At 38.6% G+C, this 22518-nt stretch overlaps 1 protein-coding gene across 2 annotated transcripts in view; it reads left to right on the top strand.

The window, feature by feature from the left end:
* Positions 1-21565, top strand: part of CD36 (CD36 molecule (CD36 blood group)) — a 29423-nt gene extending 7858 nt beyond the window's left edge. For both annotated transcript variants that reach the window (XM_069801719.1, XM_069801720.1), the window contains exons 3-14: positions 5086-5246; positions 6918-7062; positions 9647-9826; positions 9977-10068; positions 10503-10549; positions 12947-13016; positions 14666-14853; positions 15655-15773; positions 17096-17169; positions 17946-18000; positions 18196-18360; positions 19100-21565. In XM_069801719.1, coding sequence (XP_069657820.1) covers positions 5086-5246; positions 6918-7062; positions 9647-9826; positions 9977-10068; positions 10503-10549; positions 12947-13016; positions 14666-14853; positions 15655-15773; positions 17096-17169; positions 17946-18000; positions 18196-18360 — 1296 coding nt within the window. In that variant the 3' untranslated portion in view covers positions 19100-21565. The remainder of the gene's footprint in view (positions 1-5085; positions 5247-6917; positions 7063-9646; positions 9827-9976; positions 10069-10502; positions 10550-12946; positions 13017-14665; positions 14854-15654; positions 15774-17095; positions 17170-17945; positions 18001-18195; positions 18361-19099) is intronic.
* Positions 21566-22518: the final 953 nt, after the last annotated feature.

Below are 22518 nucleotides of genomic sequence, written 5' to 3'. Positions count from 1 at the left end.
TCAACACAAAACACACTGCTATGTTTTCTAACACCAGACTGCTTTACCTGTGTCTCAGATCTTTTTTAGATAAGCTGTTTCCACTCCTGCATGCAGTGGGGGGGCAGGGTTTTAAAAAATGGCAACATTATATGTATTTTCTGACTCTTTTTTGAGGCTCTTTAAAGAAACTATCACTTGAAGAGCACACTCAAAATGACACCAACACCAGCAGCACCTTGGCAGGGATCCACTGAAGGAGATTAGTGCTAAGCTATTTCAGCTCTGATACTCTTCAGGGAAAGGAGACTTCCCCCTGAAAAGATGCCTTTGATTCTAGTACCAAAGGCCAAAAATCCTAGTTTCCCCAAACAATGAATCTATCCAGAGGGGAGAGATGCCCGTCCATGAAGTTCTTGGAGGTTTAGAAAACTGTCCTTGGTACAGTTAGGAGTGAAACCTGAAAGTTTCAGAATTCTTTACAAAAAATAGTTTGTTTGAGGCTATCAAAATATACCTTTTTAACTGATTCCACACATTTCGGTTGCACATTATCATGTCTGTTATCATTATTATTAGACATTATCATGCCTAACATTAAAAAAAAAAGGTGAATTTAAAACAACAAATCAGAAAGCTTGCACCTGATATTGTTGAAAGGAGATGTTTCAACATGGCTCAATTACTACTTTTTGCCTTTCCCTTCCTTAAAACAATATTATTTATTTAGGCAAAATTCCCATTATTTGAGTTATGGTAAAACTTTTTTTTTTTAGCTGATCAGCTTTTTTTTTACCCCTAGGTCTAACCACTCAAACCCATTGGTAGCTGATTCATTTTCCAGAAGAATCTTTATCGCTACTTCTCTAAGAGCTTTTGCTTTCTACCTGAGCGTGTGAGCTCAGGAGGTTAAGAGAAGCCACATAATGTTACTTAATATATTGAATTCCTGATTAATTGATAATACAGAATGGTGTATGATTTGCTACAATACCTCAGTGCTGCACTCTTTCTGTAGAGTCCTCAGGGTCAGTCTTTGCTATTTTTAGCAATAAAGCTATCAATTTTAGCTATTATTAAGTTTAGCCATCTGTCTGTCTACATATCTGTTATCTATGGTTGGCCAGATTGTAACTCCTCAGCTACTGGAGGCATAGGAAACACTTCTAATTTAAAATTGTGCTTGTGACATTCATATGCCACTTCTTTATCTAAAATTAAGCTGAAGCAACTGCTGCCTCCCAGCAGAACAGAAGTGATCTAATCGCACATATTCCAGCATTATCAATGATAAACTTGATTGGCTTCCATAATTTTTTATGATCAAGGACTGAAAAAGGACTAAAAGCTTTGATCAAACAAAGCTTGGATAGAAAGACTACTAATAAGCTAATAATCCTACACAATTGTATTGTTTGTTTCCTCCAGCTTACATATGCAGCCCAACACATACAACACATAGACATAAACTGTGACAATTTTTTTACAGCCTCAAGTATTCACGGCATCTCTCAGTTCCCAGAAAATGGCATCTTTTGTCCATCTAGCCAGATCCTTTGTCAAGACAGTAACTTTGTCTTACATTTTGTATTTCTTCATCAGAAATCATGATGGCTGAATTTAGCATAAAGCAACAAAGTACAGCAAGTTTCTATTGCTGACTGCTCAGCATTTCTTGAATTTATGTATTGCTAGTTGACCCACCACAAGTGGGGAAAAATTGTGTCAGAAACAAAAGGGGTTAAAGTTCCCATTGATTTCACTCAGTCTTGCACAGTTAGGTCATGAGATGAACTTTGCTGTGTAGCAATTATGTATTGTATAACTACTTTTGCTAACAATAGTTAATCTTGCATAAGATATTAGAGCTGATGCAGTTGACTAGGGAGTTAAGAAGTGTTTCATGTTATCAGCTGCAAATTAGCAGTTTCCCAAATTACCCTACCTTTCATAATATCACAAAGCATGGCAGTGTTACTAGGGCAATATACAAGTGACCAGCCATAGAGAGGGGTAATATTTAGGGCTGGCCTCACCAGTGATCAGACAGCCAACACCCAAGGGCTTGCTGGTGTAAGGATACTAGATTTATTAAATGAAGACATGAATAAAGACAGATCTCTAGATTTTCTTCCACTTTAACCCACCATTTGCACTCGAAGTATGTGACAGAAGATCATGCACACCTCCTTTGTGGGAGAAATGTTATTAACAATAATGGCTGAATGCCACCGAAAATAACGGTCTTGCTCCCTTCCTCCCCCTCCCTCTTTTGTCCTGCTGCTTCCTTTGTTTTAACTCTGGTTCTCACTTGATCCTTGCCCCTACCCACACCACCAAACCAAGTGGCTCACTGGTAGAAAGGTAACCCAGAAAAAAAGAAAGGAAATAGCTTCCCTCCAGCCCGGCAGGCAGAAACAGCTCCCTGAGGAATGAGAGCCGGCCCAAAGAAGGGGGAGGCGTGTAGATCAGGTACCGGGGGCTGCGGGAGCCGGCTAGCCCCTTTGGCCGCAGCACTGTCAGGTCGGATCAGCTCTCCCCTTGAGGCATCCCCCAAGAGTGTCCACGGTGGCATTAGCACAGAGTAGATGCTGGGCTGCCAGTCCACACAGTAACTCATTGCGACCTGGCTGTCCTGTTTACTCAGGTCCCAGGGACATCTTCATACAACTCCCGAAGTAATTTTTCTCTGTCGGCATTTCCTAAGGTATAATACGGACATACTAGCTATTCTTGCATGAAAAATAAAAGCAAGCCACCCTACCTCTTTAGGTGGACAGCAAATTTGTTCTAGATCGATAAGAAAGTACATAGTCTAGTGAAGTGCAGTAAGAGGCAGTACGGGATGTACATGAAAAGGCTCGTGACACAGCCTATAGTCTCAGTTTACATGGAAAATTGTCCTGGTTGTACTAAAAAGCCAGTGTAACGTCCTGCTCACTCTTAGTTTTCGCTGCAATAGCAGAGAGAGGATTAGAGGCAAAGATCCACCCTTTGATAAAAATAAGATCATTTACATGGAGAAAGCTGTGAGGAAGCATGTTCCTTGTATTCTTCCAAGTCAACACAAAGTTGTAACGTGTGATCATTGCAGAATAAACATTTTTCAAAACGCCCCAGATGTCTAAAGCTGGAGGCAGGTTGCGGACTATTTCTGCACCTCTCCAGGATGGGAGGAGAGGTCCTATGGCTCAGGTACTGAGCAAACTCTGCAGTGGCAGAAGAGTTAGCACATCATTCTGTGCTATTATAACCCCTAGCAAAGGGTTATAAGGGGAGGGAGGAAGGGATGGAGAGGATTTTTAAGAAGTAACGTTACTTTAAAATCTATAGTCACAAGGTTGAAACTTCTCTATTCACGTCTGTGCCTGTGTGTTGTTGACTTCTAGAGAGATTAGTTTGTCCTCTTGACCATATAGCTGCCAGGAATCCTTAACCATTTCCCTACCCCAGTTACACAGAGGCAGGAAGTCAAATCCTGGCATCTGTCCCCATCCCAGGACCCTGCTGAGTACAGATCACAGACTCTGAGCAGACCAAGTTGTGCCTTTCTTTATATCAGCCTACTTCTCCCAGATTCTCTGAGCAATGCTCTGTGGAAACTGAAAAGGTGATTTCCAAATCTTGTAAGCTTTTCTCTCTTCATCGAGGAGGTGCTCTGTCCCTTGCTGGATCACAGCTGTGATGGAGTCTTTGGCCTCCTGAGGTTTGCAAAACAAGGCTGAAGAGAATTTTAGCTGTCAGGTCAGAGTGCAAGACCTCAAGCTGATGACACATTTGCTGCAGCAAGGTTTCCTTCCCCTCTCACACAAATGCACATAAATTATAGCAGATATTCAGAGAGCAAGCCCAGTGCTTTACACCACCAGCAAGGCATTTGCAACTCCACCATACAAACAGGCTTTCCACAGACAAAGCCCTGACTGTGTTACGAGTTCTCCAAGACATGGTATTTGTTTCTAACTGCAGTGATTCTTAATTGGTAGTACCCTTTTTTTTTTTTAAACTTTGCTTGCTAAGCAAACTCCAGAGGCAGAAACCTAAGCTAGAAAGAAAATCTAGCAACTTGTAATTTAAAATGTCTTTTCTTGCTATCTGGAGGGATTCCAGCCTTTTAATTCCTGGGACTCTATGAGCCGTGCAAATTAACTAATTAATATTGCACCACTCTAATAAAAAAACCATTTTATATGTTGGAACCAGGCAGCCTAGATTTTCCTTCTTATTGAGAAAACTTTTCTGAATTTTTACCACCAAGGAGAAAAACTACATTATCCCAGGGCTTTGGGAAATTCATCTAGAAAGAGGCCTAATGTAGATCAGGCAAAGCAGGCGTTCTCCTGACAACGCAGGAAACAAACTCTCCTTCTCACTGTACAGTCCCAAGGACTGAATAGACATTTACCATATTATAGCTGAGGGCCACAGACATAAAGCTGTTGGTTATTCTAGAGTGGTTCTTCATGTCCTGTCTTGTCCCTATAGCCATATTTTGCCCTCGTTACCTAGACCTGGGAAACTTTCCTAACAAAATGTTATCAAAACTAGAGACATTTCTTAGAAAGTCTCAGTTTTGGTGACAAGAGTTTTCTGACAAAAACCAGTCCTGCAAGAACACTATTTGCTTTCTCTGGGTGCAAAATTACTTAGGGCCTGAGTAATGCTCAGAGGTAACTCTCATTTCCTCCTCTGAGCTATTTGCAAACATATGAAAAGTAGTTTATGGATTCTAAAAACCTCTGTGTATCATTCAGTCATTCAAAGATTTTTTGTTTTACAAATAATCAGTGGATTTGGCAAGTATTTGGGAACTAAGGCAGAGCCCGACCACAGCAGTAGGAAAGTTTTGCTACTGGCTAGAGTAGCAATTATATCAGCTTTGTGGTCACTTGTTTTAGGGGGACTCACTTTTGCTCTCCCTGAGCAGGAATGTCAGGCTACCTTCAAATATTGGCCAAAAAATGTGTGCTGCATGCCTTATATTGATGATAAAAGGGGTTTTTTTTGTGTTTGTTTGGGAATCTTCTACAATCCTCTAGAGAGTAAATGCAGCCTGTCACTCATTTTTTTTGTGCTTAATTTTAGCTTTGATTTTTGTCCTTTTAGGAAGCTGTCATTGCAAATGGTACCATTGCTTTTGAAAATTGGCGTGTGCCAGGAAGTTCAGTTTACAGGCAATTTTGGGTTTTCCATGTGCAAAATCCCTCAGAAGTATTAGACCAAGGAGCACGTCCAAAACTTGAACAAAGAGGACCTTACACATACAGGTAAGCAAAGCCCCCTGAATATGTGACATGTCGTATCAGAAGTTTTGTTAAAGTCAGAGAAAGTTCTGATGTTGACATAGGACTAGTTGATGCTTCCTGAGTCATTAAGCTCAATACCCAGCTATGACTGGCACATTTCTTATGAAGTTGCTTTCCTAAAATGATAAGATATTTATTTCTTGATATCTTTGGGGATTCATATTGTATTTGCAAGCTGGTTTTGCATTGCAGCATCTACAGCTGAGGTGCTTTGATGCCTAAAAGACTATTTATTTCTCACTGGAAATAGAGAACTCTTTGTTTATAGAGCAGCTGGGAAGACATAGGAAATGGTTACACAGGAATCAGGAAACTAATCACTTAAGAAATACCACAGAAGGTGAATTCCTGCCAAACAGAAGTGTTTTACTCTGGTGGTGGTGATTGTGCCTATTTTCTTAGGGACATATCTCTGCTAGAAGCCTAGATGATACCATGTAAGAAATGATGGCTATAGCTGTTCTCACTGCTGCGGTCATGTTCACGTGGGACATTGGGTGTCCCTGAATCACTGTGACACTGGGTGTCTCTCTCTCTCTCTCTCAATCTCCCTTTAAATATTTAATTATTTATTAAATATTTAATTATTTATTGGCCTTGAAAATGCAAATGTCCCCACAATTCTGTTGGGAAACTTTGTTTTAGGTCATTTGTTTCGTTAGAAGTAATATTAATTAGAAAAAAAATCTCCCAACTTCCAGGTAGGTGCTCTGCACATTAGGCTATTAATTAAAATGACATGCACAGAAACCAATCTTGAGAAGCCAAGATCCAGCTGCTTTGGGGGTAAGGCCCACCTGCACTGGCTACATCTGTACCATGGGGAAATACTCTCCGAACCTTTTGGTCCCCCTATGCCCAGGCTGGAAGATCTGATGGAGTACCCTCAAGATCCCTTCTGGGACGGAGCTGGGACAAGGTTTGTGGACCCACAGCATAGGCTAAGCCATATGATGCCACAGAGGGGTCAGCCAGAGGATGGGGACTTGAAGAGTTGAGCTAAAACTAGAACTGCAGCGGCTCAGAGATCTGTATCTTAGGGATCTGCTGACAAGGTATTCTTGAGAGGCTTATGAGAATCTCAGTGGAGCTGAAAGACAGCTTATAAATCTCCATATGCATATAAAATGTTATCAGAGTGACTCCTATTACGGATTTAACCTGTAATCTGTTTTGTTGCGACACAGGCCTATCAAATCGAAACTTAAGAGTGTTTATTAATCATTCTGAGTCATCCCCTTCCAATTACATGCAAGCACGAGAAAGCTTAGACAAAAATGTGACAAAACATAATTAATTTAAAACAAAATATAAAAAGATACAAGGTCCATAAAATAAATAAGGTCCATGAAATAAAATAAAAAAGAAATATTTGTTTTCATTTTAGTATCAAGAAAAAAATTCCATTAGGCACTAAGGAAATATTTCCAAATGAAAAATATTTTGTAGAAAATGGAATTTTTACATATACTCACATTAAAATTTTAGAATCCTTTCAGTGGTTATAAAATGTTCAACATTCATCTACAAAAATGTTCATCAACTTTTCAAAAAACTTCAGTCAGCATGGTTACATGTTGTCTTGAAAGTCAAATGTTAAAAATATTCTATGTTTTTATTTTGTATTTCAAGGGTGCGATATTTACCCAAAGAAAATATCACGGAAAACTCTGATGGCACAATATCCTACATGTTGCCTAACATTGCTCGTTTTGAACCTGATATGTCTGTTGGGACAGAAAATGATACCATCACGTGCCTCAACCTTGCTGTTGTTGTAAGTAAAGAAACAAAACCACAATGTCCACATTCAAATGTTGAGATACTGGAGGAAATAGGGGAGAAGTTAGCATTAGTAATACTGAAACTGCCACAGGATAGGTTTTCTCTCTATGAACTCAGATGACATCAGTGTCAGCTAAGGATAGCTGTATTACTGTGTTTAAAAAAAAAAAAAAAAATCTGAGTACATTAGATATATATATTAAGGTTTCCTTATATTCCCAGGGTAATCCTAACGGTAAATGAAAATTGACTTGTTCCTGTCTGTTACGGAGGCACACACAATCAAATCCTACAGGTGTTCAAGCTCAGATTTATTCTTCAGTAGAAAAGTTAATTAGAACTCTGGTAACCGTAGTGAACTATAGGTTCAATGACGTAAGGGGAATTAGTACTACATAGCTGACTTAAGAATCCTTGAGATTTAAAAGTGATGACTCAAAATGCGCATATCACTCACCTAAAGGATGAGGGCTCTCTCCTTTGAGGAGTTACCTCGGGCAGTGCCCCGACCCAAGGGGGAGTCCCCGACTGCAGACCCGCTGCTCCGAGGAGGACTGATTCCCACATGTCCTCTGGCAGGACCCCGTTTATACCCTTGTCGAATCTGATCTGTGGTCATTTTAATCCCTATTGGCCAAGAAGGTCACCTCAGTGTACCTGGCATGTCTCGGTTGGCCTGTTCAATTTTCAACCTGTGGCCTCTAGGGTTTGGGATTTTTTCTCTTCTCCCTGCCTGGAGAATCTTTTCTGAGAAAGGGAGCCTATATGAAATTTTCTAGCACCCTGTCCAATTGCACCTTGAAAACTGCCAGTGATGGGGACTCTACAATGTTCCAGTCATTGACTGTTCTCACTGTAAAAAATTTCTTTCTTCTGTCAAGATGAAACCTTTCCTGGTGCAACTTGTACCCGTTGCCCCTTGTCTTCTCCATGTCACTCCTTGTGAAGAAAGAGCCTCCATCCTCTTAGTAGCTGTCCTTTAAGTACTGGAATATTGTGATGAGGTCCCTTAAGCTTTCTTTTCTCTAGGGAGAAAAGACCTAATAATTAAAAGCAAATGGCCTTATTCAGACCAGTTATATTCTGCCTATGTCCTAATTTAGGCCAGCATCTCTTTTTTGAAAAGCTGTTCTTTTTTCCTATGCCCAGAGTCCTTCATGTCACAGTATTAACGGACACGGCTCAACTCCCACACTTTGGACCACATAGCTCTTTATGGGTCTAAGCATAGGCTCATGCCTGCAAACATCTGCGTCAGGGGGGTTGAGAACAGAGGATCCAAGCCTCATTTTGCTATTCAGAAACAAACTGGTGTAAACCTAACCTCCCAGAGAGGCTCTGCCTATCTTGTTTGACAGCACTGACTTTAATCCAGTAGAGTCCACCTTTGATATCATAACCTTGTTGTCAAAATACTCACAAGGGAACTCAGACACATATTTTTCACACTTTCTTAACCCTGAGGGGATTGAACCCACATCTCTTCTGCCTCATAATCTTGTCATATCCATGCCTTCTGCTTACTCTGCATTCCAGTTCAGACAAAAGTAAAAGATTCATGTGGTTCAGGGGGGAGAAATGAGAGCAAAAGAGACTCTTCCATTGCTATCCCCACAGCACTAAGTACAAAGAGATGGCCCACTACTGGGCCTAGGCTGAGCACTTACTCTAAGAGAATCACTTGTTTTTGCACAGATTTACTTATCAAAATTATTACAATTTTCTGCTTCACCAGACAGGCCAACATAGATAATTTCTGTTTGCTTTCTACAAGCTATTCATTGTCTTTAGGGACTTGACTTTATGTTTATGCCTCTGGTAACGTTCATTACAATTATTGCTGGTAAATCTACATTGTTCTTCATTGAATTAGGAAAAGTTATCCATTATTTAGAATTCAGAAATTTCAGAAGCCGTTCAGAAAGAAGGAGTCATTTGTTGCAAATATGTATTCTTTCTAAGTAAAGAAATAATGGAGATGCAGTGCTTTATCAGTTTTATGCAGGATACAGGTGTATTGCTGCTAGCATAACAGCAAATCTAAACCACTTATCTAAGTCAGAAAGTAACAAGGCTTGTATATTTTTACTTACACATTTATAGTGTGAGTGAGTCTGAAGTATGTGACATATGGAGATGACAGAAAGAGGAAGAAAACTGAAAGTGGTACAGCGCATGTTATACAGATAGGGATTTGAGATTATTACTTGGAGACATTCAAAAGCCGTCTGGCCATGGTCCTGGGAAACTGGCTCTTGGTGGTCCTGCTCGAGCAGGGACGTTGGACCAGATGACCTCAAGAGGTCCCTTCCAACCTCAACTGTCCTGTGGTTCTGTGATTAGGGATGGTCTAGTGAACTCATGTAAGCAGTAAAGACAAATTGTCTACTTTTGTGTAAATTATGCCCAGTAATTGTTTTGTTAAGGAGTCAGTTTTAAGTAGAAACTTAACTTACAGTGAGCTGCAACTCTGGAAACTGGCTTTGCCAGAGATTTCTTGGAGTCAGTCTCTGTGTTTTTGATCCAAAGCACATGCAGAATTTTTATGCTAAACATTAATTTTATTGCTGTTGTAGGCTGCACCTTCCTTGTATACAAATACTTTTATACAACTACTACTGAACACCTGGATTAAAGCTTCTAAGTCATCCATGCTGCAGAACAGAACAGTGAAAGAGTTACTGTGGGGATACAAAGATCCCTTCTTAAGTAAGGTCCCCTTCCCCTTGGACCCAGTTCTGGGAGTCTTCTACCCGGTAAGCGAAACCAATGAGGAGGCAAAGCCTTCAGTTATCATTCTGTGAATAAAAATTAAGGCAGCTGCTGTGAGGAAAAAATAATCTGACAATGCTACAATATAGTTCAGTACTGCTAACTGTTATTCCTTCTTATTATGTCTGTTACAGTATAATGGGACATTCGACGGACTTTACAAAGTCTATACTGGGAAAGAAGATATTAAAAAAACAGCCATAATTGAAAGCTATAAAAACAAAAGGTATCATATAGTTGTATAATTAAAAACCATACATATTTTCAAGGTATGGCTTTTAAGGCTTGATTCACTAAGATATAGATAAATGGAAAATCTTCAACAACGCAAAGGAAGCTGGATCAAGTCCTGGGCTTAGCAAAATCACCTCTCTCTTTCAGCTATTAATGATTCTGTTAGGAGCTCGGATTTAAGGCAGTTATTGACTCTTTGATAGAATTAGTTACTTTTGTTTTGGATACTTAAATAGCTAGATCCCTTTTATCCAATTCTAGTGCATCATATAATTTATCTGAATAAATGAATGAACATCTCCATACTCTGACTTTTCTTATGGATCAGGCTTATACTAGAACAGTTATATTTATCAATACAGGTAATGAAATGGATTACACGGTATAACATACTACATGCAGAATGACTTTTTTTTTATTTTAAAGCAATCTTGCATACTGGGAAGGCCACTGCGATTTGGTTAATGGCACAGGTGAGCCTATTAAAGCTTTTTAAAACTTCAACACATTTCTTGATATTGCAAGGGAATAATGAGATAAAATCTTTAAAGTAATTCCCCTGGGATTTGAAATTCTGTATTCTGTATATTAAATGTCTATATAAATATGAATGTATACCTACTACTGCTATACATGCATATGTGTGTATCCGTTATAATATATATTATACGTTATTGTACATTATTTTATATATACATATATATATATATACACTCTCTTCAGCTAGAGTAGATGTGGAAGAGACACAAGAAAAGAATCCAGCTCTCTGTTTCTACTAATTATCTATATGGTACAATATAACTAAGATTCTTTTCCTTTGCTATAGCAGTTGAAAAATATCTTTACATTCTAATAATGTACATTCATTTACAATGTTGAAAAATAAAATTAAATGCACCAGAACAGACAGAATAGTTTTTTTCTGAGATATGAAAAGCAATTGGGGTGACAAGGAAGAAGGCTGTCAGACAAGTGGCTTGGAGGCCACTCACAAGTGAAAAGGGATGAAGAAAAGAAGTAATTTAGTTTGGGAAGAATAAACTAGAGAAGAATATTTTTGAATTTGCTTTTGGAATGCATATGAAAACAGTTGAGTGTTTAAGATACATTTATTCAAGAGGATATTTTTCTTCTTGATGAGTGAAAGAGTCGCTGTTAGGACACCACAATCTGTTGAGCTGAGGCTGGCAGATGTCACAGTGAAAGCTTTTGCAAAGAGCAGTAGGCCTTCAGTGGGCAACTATCAAAACAAGCAGGTTTTTGTTTTGGTTTGGTTTGGTTTTTTTTCTTTTCTATGTGTCTTTACCTGGCATATATCATTTTCCTTATAACCCAGAGCACAGAGCAAGTTATTTTGAAGTATTTCAAATACATCACAAGAATCTGACTTTCCAAAAGTCTGTGAATCAAAACCAATTAGTTCCTTTTTAAAACATGCAATTAATTTTATAGGAGGCAATATTTTCTTAGGTTCTAAGACCTTCCTTCTTTCTTATGGAGCCTGAACCCTTTTTTCCCAGGGTCAGCTTTTTGTTTTTTCTTCTTCCACAGCTGACAGAATAAACATACTCAGCTAACTAGACTAAGTGCTCCAGTACAGTGAAAATGTGGAGCTTTTCCTTGTTAGCAAAGGTTATTGCACAGTTTACAAGAGCATTCAATGTGACTGCTCAGGAGGGACCATATGTTTACAGAAGCAGGAGGTTTAAAAAGTCTTGTAAGCAAGTGTGAGAATTCCTTCTTATCACGTAAGCTTTCGCACCGAAGTGCAGCATATATAGTATAAGTAAATACCTAGATAAAAATATTAAGCAGTATTCTTGTATGGGGCTTGAAATGAGTCCATGTTTGCAAACTCTCCAAGACTGCCAAGACTTAGAAATAGAGTGTGTGTCTAGGATGATCTTGGATCTTCTTTATGAAAAAGTGCTTCTGTCAGCAGTGGGCAAGTGGCAGTATGTAATTTAGCTTTTATCACTCTTGCCAACTAGATTCAAAGATACCACAGATGTTTTCAATCCCTTGGTTATGGCTGCTGACTAAGAAACTATACAGAAATTGTAGCAAGAAGTAACAAATGTACTGGTTAAAGGTTTGTTACAACAGCTCATTTGAGAAAATGGCAGAGTCCTCTTACTTAACTTGGGATGCTTGCAGTGCAGAAATATGCATCTGAACTGGCTGTCTGTGTTCTTTTTATAACAAGTAGAGAAAAAGACATTACCAAAGTGCTATTCCTCTGACCTATTTTGCATGCCTACCATGGGGTGAGATGGGTTGTGCCCTAGAAGTCCTTCCTTCTCTCCATTAGCTATAGAGAGGATCTCAGCTTACAAAGAAGAGGTCCACTTGAGCAATCTTTGGTGAAAAAAGGTTTAGCACTGGTTATAAAATAGGCAGTTTTGAAGTCTAAAACTGTGTTTCTTGTAAGAGCTGAATGCCATAACTGCAGAGGAACCAAGCACCTCTAGAAAGGTTTAGGTCTTTAGACTGCATAAACCTTGAAGCAATGGCAACAGGTATTGGGTTTCATATTAAGCAGGATTGGTTTTTGTATCCTCTGTTTTTAATGGGCTTGATCATACAGCTTCACATCTGTGAAAAAAAACCAAAACTAAACCAAACCAAAACAAAAAACCAACCACAAAACAGCTGCCATAATTTGGCTTACTTTCAAAACCAATTCAATGTTATCTGTGGAGTGCCTGTCACTGTGCAATAACTTAGATAAATATTTTCCCCATAAATGACTCATTTTGTTTCTCTTTTCACAGCTTTATAGGAAAGTAACAGCTGAGTATTGAGCTAGAAAATAAATCATGTCTTCTAAGTGGAATTGCTTTGAACCTCTTATTTTATTTTATTCGCAGATGGGGCATCGTTCCCACCATTTGTTAAGAAGGATCAGATACTGCGCTTCTTCTCCTCTGACATTTGCAGGTAGGCTGGTCCCTTCCTGATGTGCGTACACGCCTGCACGTGCCACCCAAATGCTCTTTCAGTTCAGAGGGTGGCTGCAGTGGCTCTGCTTGGGCTTAGGTCCCCGAGGCAGTTCAACAAAAACGTTTCACCTAAACACAAATAAATTTGTGAGCTGTGCTCGTGATTCAGAACCTGATTCTACCACTTTTATTTATGCCAAGTAGCAAGCTATTTATGATGTATTTTATTTCAGCCAGTTACAGATGTATAATTCAGGAATATCTGACACTGTTGTGAGCTGTTACAGATCTATGAAAGACATTGAGGGCCACAGGGTTCAAAGCCTTGAACTTCTAAGATCAAGACGCAGGCTATAACCTGCCTTATTTGGTCTGAGAAGGCAATAGGTACGTTTGGCATTTCTGCAGAACATCATTTATGCAGATCTGGATCTACTGTCATCCACTAGATACTCAAAATTGTTTTCTCACAGGATATTTTTACATATTTTATTTTTATCTATTTACAAACAAACAAACCTGCTTAATACATCCCATACTGATGGCTTTTCAGCCTGCTGCTTCTGCTGTGGCTAGCCAGTGTCCCCAAGTTCTCCAGTGGGATCGCTGAAAGCAATGGTAAAAGATTTAAAGTGCATCACAGTGTATTTACTTTGGGAGGTTCGACCCCTTTGTCCATTTTGCTGCCTGGAAACAGCTGGTTCCTTTTAACTAGGTTTGAAGTGGGCCATTTGCTTTGCAGAAAGTTTTTTTTTAAAGGTTGGTGTTTTTATAAGAAGTTAGAGGGTTTTTTTGGTGAAGCTTTCCAAACTGGAAAGCATTTCACAATCATTTCACATTTTTCATGGAAAAGGGGATTCTTTGCAGAGGAGAAATGATAAAATTCTTTGGATTGATTGCACACAGTTTGAGAGATCCCTCTGACCATTTTTTTCTTGCAATTAATGAACAATGAAGGACAGTAACAATTGCTCAAAGGTCATGCTGAAACGGAGTCATGGAAAATGGTTCTGTCCTTGTTGCAAAACCCAGAACCCTTCTTTTGTTTGGCTGCAATACAAAGTGTTGCTGCCCTGGTTACATTACTGTGCAACAACCACATCTCTGTATCAGTTGATAACGTATCAGCAAAAAGAAGCTTAAGTGGTATTCTGATTCGTATGCAGTGGAATAAGGTTATATGCAGAATGTTGCCTGCATCATAAAGCTTAGATTAGTATTATCAGGTCAGCAAAAATCTGTAGCAGAGCTGATTTATATTGATAAGTATCTCTACTATAGTCCAAAAACTTTCAAAATTTCATAATAACAGTGGGTATCGAAGTGCGTAGGAAAAGAGCTCTTAATTAATTTTTTAGTTTTGTGTATATTGTTTATTAGTAGTATTTTTGTCTGTCTTTTTTGTGTATTGCTGTGCTCACCTCTGAGCTTGCACAACCTTTTGTGAAAGTGTGGAATGTTCTCTGTCACACAGGAACACCCCTACAAACTGCTGAAGTGTGAAGGGAGCCTGGACATCAGCTCCCTGGAGTACTTGTTTCTTTTAAGAGAGAGAGATGCTTGGGGGAATAATCTTAAGGAGTATTGCCATGAATTCAGAGTTTTAATCCAAATGCCTGAAGCATGTTTCTCCTCTTTTATATTCAGATCAATCTATGGAGTTTTCCAGAGCAAGCAGGACGTGAAAGGAATCTCACTCTATCGTTTCGCAGTTCCTCGTGAAGCATTTGCATCACCTGCTGAAGTCAGAGATAATTATTGCTTCTGTAGAGATGAAGTCATATCAAAGAACTGCACAATAGCTGGAGTCCTAGACATTAGCACCTGCAAAGCAGGTATAGTAGTGACATGGTACTACCAAAGGAGCCATTTAACTGTGGAGAAAGCACGTGTCCTGTAGCTGAGGTGGTACGCTAAGATCCAGGATGTTCATGTTTGTCTGAATTCTTCCACAGATTGCCTGTGAGACCTTTCACATTTCTGCAGCCTTATTTCCCAAAATGAGGGCTATAATATTTCTGTATTCTGCATAGTGCTCTGCAAAATAGATTGTATACTGAAACTGCGGGAATGCATGTATAGAACGGAAAGGAGGGGAAACTGTATAAAAGCCAGAGATAGTCACGGTCTTTGTATTTGTGATAATTCACACACTCCGTGTGTATGTGTACAACTATACGCATGCAGAGACTGTCAGACACTACCAGCTTAATTTAGCATCAGTATAATAAAATAAATATATACAGAGTCTGTGTTTGGTGCAGAGTGGACAGCATGGGTTCCCTTCAGGCTTGCTTTCTACTAAGACAAGATCATGAAGCTGGAGGGAAAGACTGACAGTCAGATCCTCACCTCAGCATGAAACTGGAAGCACTGCCAGCTCCACAGTGTAGACACAGACAAGCAGGATTTGTAACGACAATTTGTTTCACCATGCAAATTTTCCTCACGACAGTAGAATCACAGAAACGCTCAAATTTTTTTTTTTTTTGGGGGGGGGTGGGGGGACGACTATTAACATTTTTATCAGGATTGTGTGTCTATAGAAAAAACTATGTTTGCATGGAAAATGGTCTCAGAAGGTGAGCACTGAAACAAGGCTTAATGATTCAAGTGAGTTTGTTTTTTTCAAATAGGAAGACCAGTATTTATCTCTCTTCCGCATTTTCTTCATGCAAGTGATTCTGTATTGCATGATGTTGAAGGCCTGAGCCCAAATGAGAAGGAGCACGAGACGTTTCTAGATGTAGAGCCTGTAAGTACAAATATTTAATAATTGTAACTCAGTAAACTTGCAATGTTTAAATTTAATTGTAGTAGAGTAGGCCTTTTACCAGGGGGATGAGCAGAAGATACAATATATCCATACCTGCTTTTGCAAGATCTGCTCAAAAAAGTGTTATGGTTTTAGCAGGGGAAATTTAGAGCAGAACTTTTTCTCATTCTGACCTTCAAAGTCTGGAAAATAAGTTTTGATTTTCTTATTGGGAATGTAAGATTAAATAGATTCTGCAAACTTTGAAGTATGCTATAGCTTTTCTATGACCTTTAAGTACTTTCAGAAAATTCTTTCCTATGAAAGTTCTTCTGTTCCCTCTATACTTAATTTTTTTCATTTTCCATTGCTAGCCATTATTGTATAATTACTATCTCAATTGAAATTAAATAATATAGATCAGTTTATTTCCAAGAAAATTTCTAGAAGTCTGAACAGACTACTCTAGAACAGACCTAATATAGTCTTTGTGACTCGAATTATGCAACAGAGATTGCAAACTGAATGAATTTATGACAGCTCTGATTTTGATTGCTTTGCTTCCAATTTTACCTCTACTTCTGTTCAAGTGGTTCGGATTCTTAACTTTAAGTGTATTTACCAAAGTTTTCTGAATTGTGTGATGAATTCTAATGTTCCAAGATTTTATTGTGCTCTGAATTTGGGTAAAAAGTTAAAATTCAGGATTTCTTACTAACTAAAATATTTTCAGGCATATAATTTGATAGTTAAGCTATGTAACTTCAATGAGGAGATCGATAGTTGTTTCACCTTATTTGGAATAGAGACGTCAACCAGAATTTCCTAAATCTGATATGAAATTTTCAAGAATCACACCCTGTCTTATTTTTGTGGAGGACAGAGGAGAAAAGAAGGAGATGAAGAAAAGATCTGATCTTTGTTTTGATAAGTTTGTTCTAATAGGAAATGTTTGGTTTTGGCGCTATGCAAATTAAATATCCTTCTTGTTGAAAAAGAAAATTTAGCTAATTTGTGGTGGAAAAAAAAAACCAAACATATTTTTATATAAAACATTTCATGACTGTTTTAGAATTTTTAATCTTTTTTTTACCTCCAATTTTAATTGCAAATTACAAAAGTAACTATGGTAAAGCCACAAAATCAGAACTTCTATGAGAAATTAGAGACTCTTAGAAACAATAAAACTTCATAAAAACGGAATCTTTAAAAACATAAGGATAAGATAATACCAGAGTGCTTTTTGACACAGTCCATATTCTAGGCTTAGGTATCCAATTCAAAAATCTAAATTAATGTGGGATTTTTTTTCCTGGTTTTAGATCACTGGTTTTACACTACAGTTTGCGAAAAGGCTGCAAGTAAACCTCCTTGTGAAGCCTACACCAAAAATTGAGTAAGTACTACTTCATTATTTTGTTTTTAAAGACTTTTTTCAAGAGGCCTGATTGGTCTATGAGAGTGTCAGAAATGGCTGGGAAAAGAAGGAATAAAAATACTTTCCCAAAGCTTTTTCATTTTTCTTGCAAAAATTTCAGTCATGACTTTTCAAAAAACACAAATTTCAGCCAAAGAGCAAGCCTTCTTGAGTAACGCACTGCCCAAGTATTTTAGCACACATTTGATTTCCCCACAGAAGCTTACAAGGCAACATTATTATGTTATTCTTAAGAACAACATTCTTGCAAAACCCAAGTGGGGACCATGAGGATGAACTAGAAGGCAAAATGTATTTTCTGTAATAAATCCAATGAGAGAGAGAATTTATGTGTGCTCTATCACTACATGGATTTCATACCAAGGATTGACCGGCCTCCAGCTGTTTCTTTCTCTTCATTGGCCCAAATGTACATGTACAGACATGCATTTGGGCATCCTGTACATCTGGCAGCTGAACACCACGCAGATCTTCAGACCCTCCCACCAACACCTAGCTATGTCCAGCCTTTCTTTCTTTTTTCTGACTACCCACATATGGAAGACTAGACAGAAAGAGATGGTTCCCGATATGTAAAATGGCTGTAGGCTTACTTTTTTTTAGTCCAAAACTATACTAAAAATATACACCTGGAAGGTAGAAATGTAGTTAGAGGAGAATAAAAATGTTTAAGTAGAGACTGGGCTTATGCAACAAACTAAAGGTAACATGCTGTACTTATTTTCTCATTTCAGAGCTTTATCAAAAGTTCAAAAACCTTATATTTTTCCTCTTCTTTGGCTAAATGAGGTTAGTATATTTTCTGTCATTTAATCTTCACTGTTTAAAAAAAAAAAAAAAGAAGAAAAGAAATGACCTAGCTTTTTCAGTCTTGGTGCCCTGAAATTGGGCAATTAAACTCATGCCGTGATTTGCATGTATATATTCAGCAAGTGAGGGCTTGCATACTTATCTTTCACTGATATTTTTCTTGCACTGTTTCAGTCTGCTGTTATTGGGGATGCGAAAGCAGAAATGTTCAGAAATAAAGTCACTGGTCGGGTCCAGATGCTGAGTGTGCTGCAGATGGTGTTAATCATCACAGGTTCTGTGCTGTTCCTTGCATTCATGGGTTCCTATTTCATCTGCAGATCCAAGAAATTAAAATAAGTAAGTAAGCACTAACAGCTCAGTCCTCAGCACTTTTCCTCAGGGTTTCAAGAAGTTCAGAATCATTACCTATTTAGCTGTTCTTATTTTTTAAGTGCTAGTAAATTCAGCAGTTGTTCTGTGCGAAATCATCCAGATAATTTAGCTAATGTTTTCAAATTCTCTTCCCAGCCTTAATCTTTCAGGATTCTCTTAACACACTCAGGAGAGGGTATTGGGAATTATATCAGAAGACCAACATTTTTTTATTCCAAAACACAACACAATTGTTGTTGAGTTTATGAAAATAGACATTTTATCCAAGACTGCTAAACTGTTTAGAAGTGCCCTCTAGTACTTCTCTGGGACTGGGGCCACACAACTGCAGATTCCTGTGCTCTTCCAGGACATACCCCTGACTGAGGGGTTTCAGAAAACCCCCTGTAAATGACATTTTTTATTGAGTATTGGATAGGGTTTCTCACTTCTTTCTCTCAGTCGTGCATCACTGTCATGTTAGTCTAAACATCTCCTGAACATACCTAGCCCACTAAGACTAAATATACTCCCATCATGGGTAGAATAACCAAGTGGTGAATTAATGCACTGACATCTAGGGAAACAAACACATTTTTGGAGTGATTTAAAACAAGTGAAGAGATGTGAATGTTATGGTGAAAAGTACGCTGTAGTAAGGAGACATTTTTAAGACAAAGACTTACCTCATCGCATGCTGCATTCTGATTTTATTTCACTACAGGTAACAGAAGACTTCAGAGGTAGTCAATGTTTAATTGACATTTCAGCCAAGCAGCATGTTACAATTCAGAGACAAAAGGTATGATTCAAGGCACAGTCAGTCCACATGCTATGGAATTCAACGTGCTTTTCCATTTTGAGAAGACCAACTCACTAACCCAAATAAGTTGATGTTTCCAAAGGTCCGCGCTTCTGACATCAATAACGAGACCACCATGGAAACTATGCTTTCAAATAACTTTGATTATTTGAACCTTGTTACAAATTTTAACTGACATTCAAGCAGACTGAAGCTGAGGTGCAGTTGGATTTTAGTCCACCTTCTGCCATTTAAGCAACTTGCTACTTTTTTTTCTTCTGGGATTTGCAAGACAAATGAAAGCAGTTTGCTGATGTTCTGTCTCTGAGCACAGGCTGGGAATGACAACACCTTTGAGCTCATGCTGTGCTCTAGATGCTCTCATTGCAACGTTTCTTTCTGTTCCTTCAAGGAATGGAAGCTGCTGCAATAGAACTGCTCTCTGTCCTCTATTCAGGGATGTGAATTGCGTTGAATGTGAAGTTTAATATGTAAGGTTACTAACTGTAATACATGAAGTTAATAAAAGACTTACTAAAATATGTTGTTTATACATTTTATATGGAGATGGCTCATAGACACACCACAATCATTCGTATGTTGATGTTGTTCATCAACATTTGGCTCCACAGCTGTTTAGTAATCTGAACCACTCCCTAACTCCCAACCTGCTCCACTGCTCCTTCTGTTGCCTCCCGTGTGCTTTTCTTTCTGGCTCTTGCTTGAACACCAGCCTCTGCTCTGCCCTAACCCTGCTTCGCCCAAGTCCTCCCTTAGAGAACGATCTGATATGTCGCCTTAAGGGTCAAGAGAAAATATCCCAGAATGCTCCAGACACAGGAAAGACTAAGATAATGGTTTTGATCAAACATCAGAGGGTTCCACTTCCTTGCTATAGAAGAACATAAATTAAAACAGGTAGCCCCAATTCTTTACTGATAAACTGTCTGCCACAAGGAAATTAGTGCAACTGTTTGTTAAATGAGGTGCACCGGTCTGTAGACAGGTAGCAAACACTGCCATCTGCGTAAATGGTTTACTTTTTCATTTAATCTGAATGCCATATCTTAGAAATGAGAGTCAAAGGGGCAGATACTGAGTGTTGTGGGGTCTCTTCCCATGGACTCACTGAATTCTGAATGAGAGCCTAAGTTCAGCTCTTTATAAGATTTCTTCTTGGATATTTTGTCCCCTTAAATAAGAGTTGCAAGGAAAAAGGAAAATCAAACATGGCCAGCCTCTCATAGCCTGGTGTTTGGAAATAATGCTACAATGGACTTTAAACCAGAAAGGTTTGTGTTGCTAGTAAAGGACAATATCTTTGGCCAGGTGTCTTTAGTAAGGTGTTTTCACCCTTTGGAAATAAAGCGAAAACCCCAACAGACTACAATGCTGTTGTTTTAATCCCATGTTCCTTGTGGACAAAGTTATGTAGCTATAAGCAGGCTGATGAATCACAGAAATTCCAAGAGATTATTCCTGAAGATGAGGTCTATGTGGTACATGGCTACACTCTCTTTTTTCAGCCGTGATGGAAATGCAAAGTAACAGGGCAGGAGATGTGAATGAAGCATGACACTCACTTCGAGAGCCTGTGCATTTGATTACTTATGGTGCTTGCCAGTCAATGAAAAACAAGACCTTTCTCTCATCTCTACATTAATGCTGGTGTCATATGCGATGCTCTGTTCCCATATTAGTTTGGGGACAGTTTGACACAACTGAAGGCATCCCTAGAGTCCTATGGACTGGTCAAAAAAGTATGAGAACAGCTAAAGTCATTAAGTCACCTTCTCCTATGAAACAAGCACAGCTCTGCTGTGGTTCAAGATCTGACACCAAGTTTTTATAATAAAACTAGTCTTTCGTGCCAGAATCTAATGGTGAGATCTTTTCACAAAAGGAACAGCAATGCTCCTGTCATTTTTGATACACTAGCATTTCAGCTTCATTTTCTGTGGCTTCAAGCTAATTGTCAGCAAGTTTGCATTTGCTCTGCTAGTGTTGTTTAGTGCTCTGTGGTGATCCAGCAAGTCAGGCCATGATTTTAAATGTCTCAGGGCCCAATTCTGCATGCACAAAATTACATTTGTTCATATGTATAATCTCATTGATCTCGATGCAGGTTTGGACTTTTAAACTATGTTCAGCACCTAGATTGCACTTGAATTATAATTAGTAGTTATTTTGTCCAAAGCATCAGTTACAGTTATTGTTAATTCATGTTATTAAGGCTAATGTTAAGTATTTACATTTGTTCAAACAGTGCAGGATAAACATTTATTAGAAATGTTAATGAACTCAATACAAATAAAATAAAGCTCAAACTCTTCTTTCTGAGATCCTTATGTCTAATTGTAAATAAAATCTTCCGTGTTGAATAATTAAGTTCTTGTGTTTCTTTTCTTGGTATTTCGGATGTATTTTCTTTTCCTAGAAATTAATTTTATAAATTGATGAATAAGCGAGCTTTTGGCTAACCTTGTTATGTCATTGTACTCTGTCACATCACAGCTGCTTAGAAGTGCATGTCACCTTTCGTGTTGCCACTTGATATATTATGAATACCAGTGACATACAACATTCATGCTCTGGGTTACAAAAAGCAGGAGACTTTGTGGGCAAAGCTGAGCACCGGCATGTCTAAACTGAAGCAATTCTAAAACAATCCTAGGAAACCAAGCTCGGAGAGAGACCGCTTTCGACTCCCTTGAGCTGGAGGTGTTGGCAGCATGGTAGCAGCACATTACAACAGCCTTCGCTGGCTCTGCTGGCCCAGCAGGTCGGGTGGGAGGCAAGCCTGGCTACGTTCATGCCTCACATTCCCCACCCTCCCCAGGTCCTTACGGGTAAAAATCACTAGTGAAAATCAGATCTAACCCAAGATCTAACAGCCCATATATTTACACCCCAGAGCTGGTGTGCCAGCTCTTGATGTCTAACTGTAATTATACTTTCAAAGCCTTTCTTAAAACCTGTTCTTCCCACCTAGCCTACCAGTGTCTGTTGAGGTAATGTAAACATGCTACTACACCCTGAAAAAGAAAGAAAATTGATGTTTTCTCTGTTCTTTTAACTGTGAGACTAGGCAAGGACTTGTTTTATTCACGGGTGTACACATCAACAGTATTTAAAAAAAAAAATAAAGTTAATAACTAATAAAATATGCTTACAGCTTTTTCAGTAGCCATATAAAACACAGAACCAAAGAGGCAAATGACTCACACTTACCAAACGCAAACTGCATTTATAAATAGATGCTATTCGTTTTCTATTCTCTGTCCCCTCTCTGCATACCAGATATCCCTGAGGCTCTGTGGTCTCACCCTCTCCCAGCAGTA

Source organism: Haliaeetus albicilla, chromosome 14, assembly GCF_947461875.1.
Source record: "Haliaeetus albicilla chromosome 14, bHalAlb1.1, whole genome shotgun sequence".
In the NCBI taxonomy this organism is placed as follows: domain Eukaryota; kingdom Metazoa; phylum Chordata; class Aves; order Accipitriformes; family Accipitridae; genus Haliaeetus; species Haliaeetus albicilla.
The sequence above is the reverse complement of the archived record's forward strand: the minus strand, read 5'-3'. Positions and strand labels throughout refer to the sequence as shown.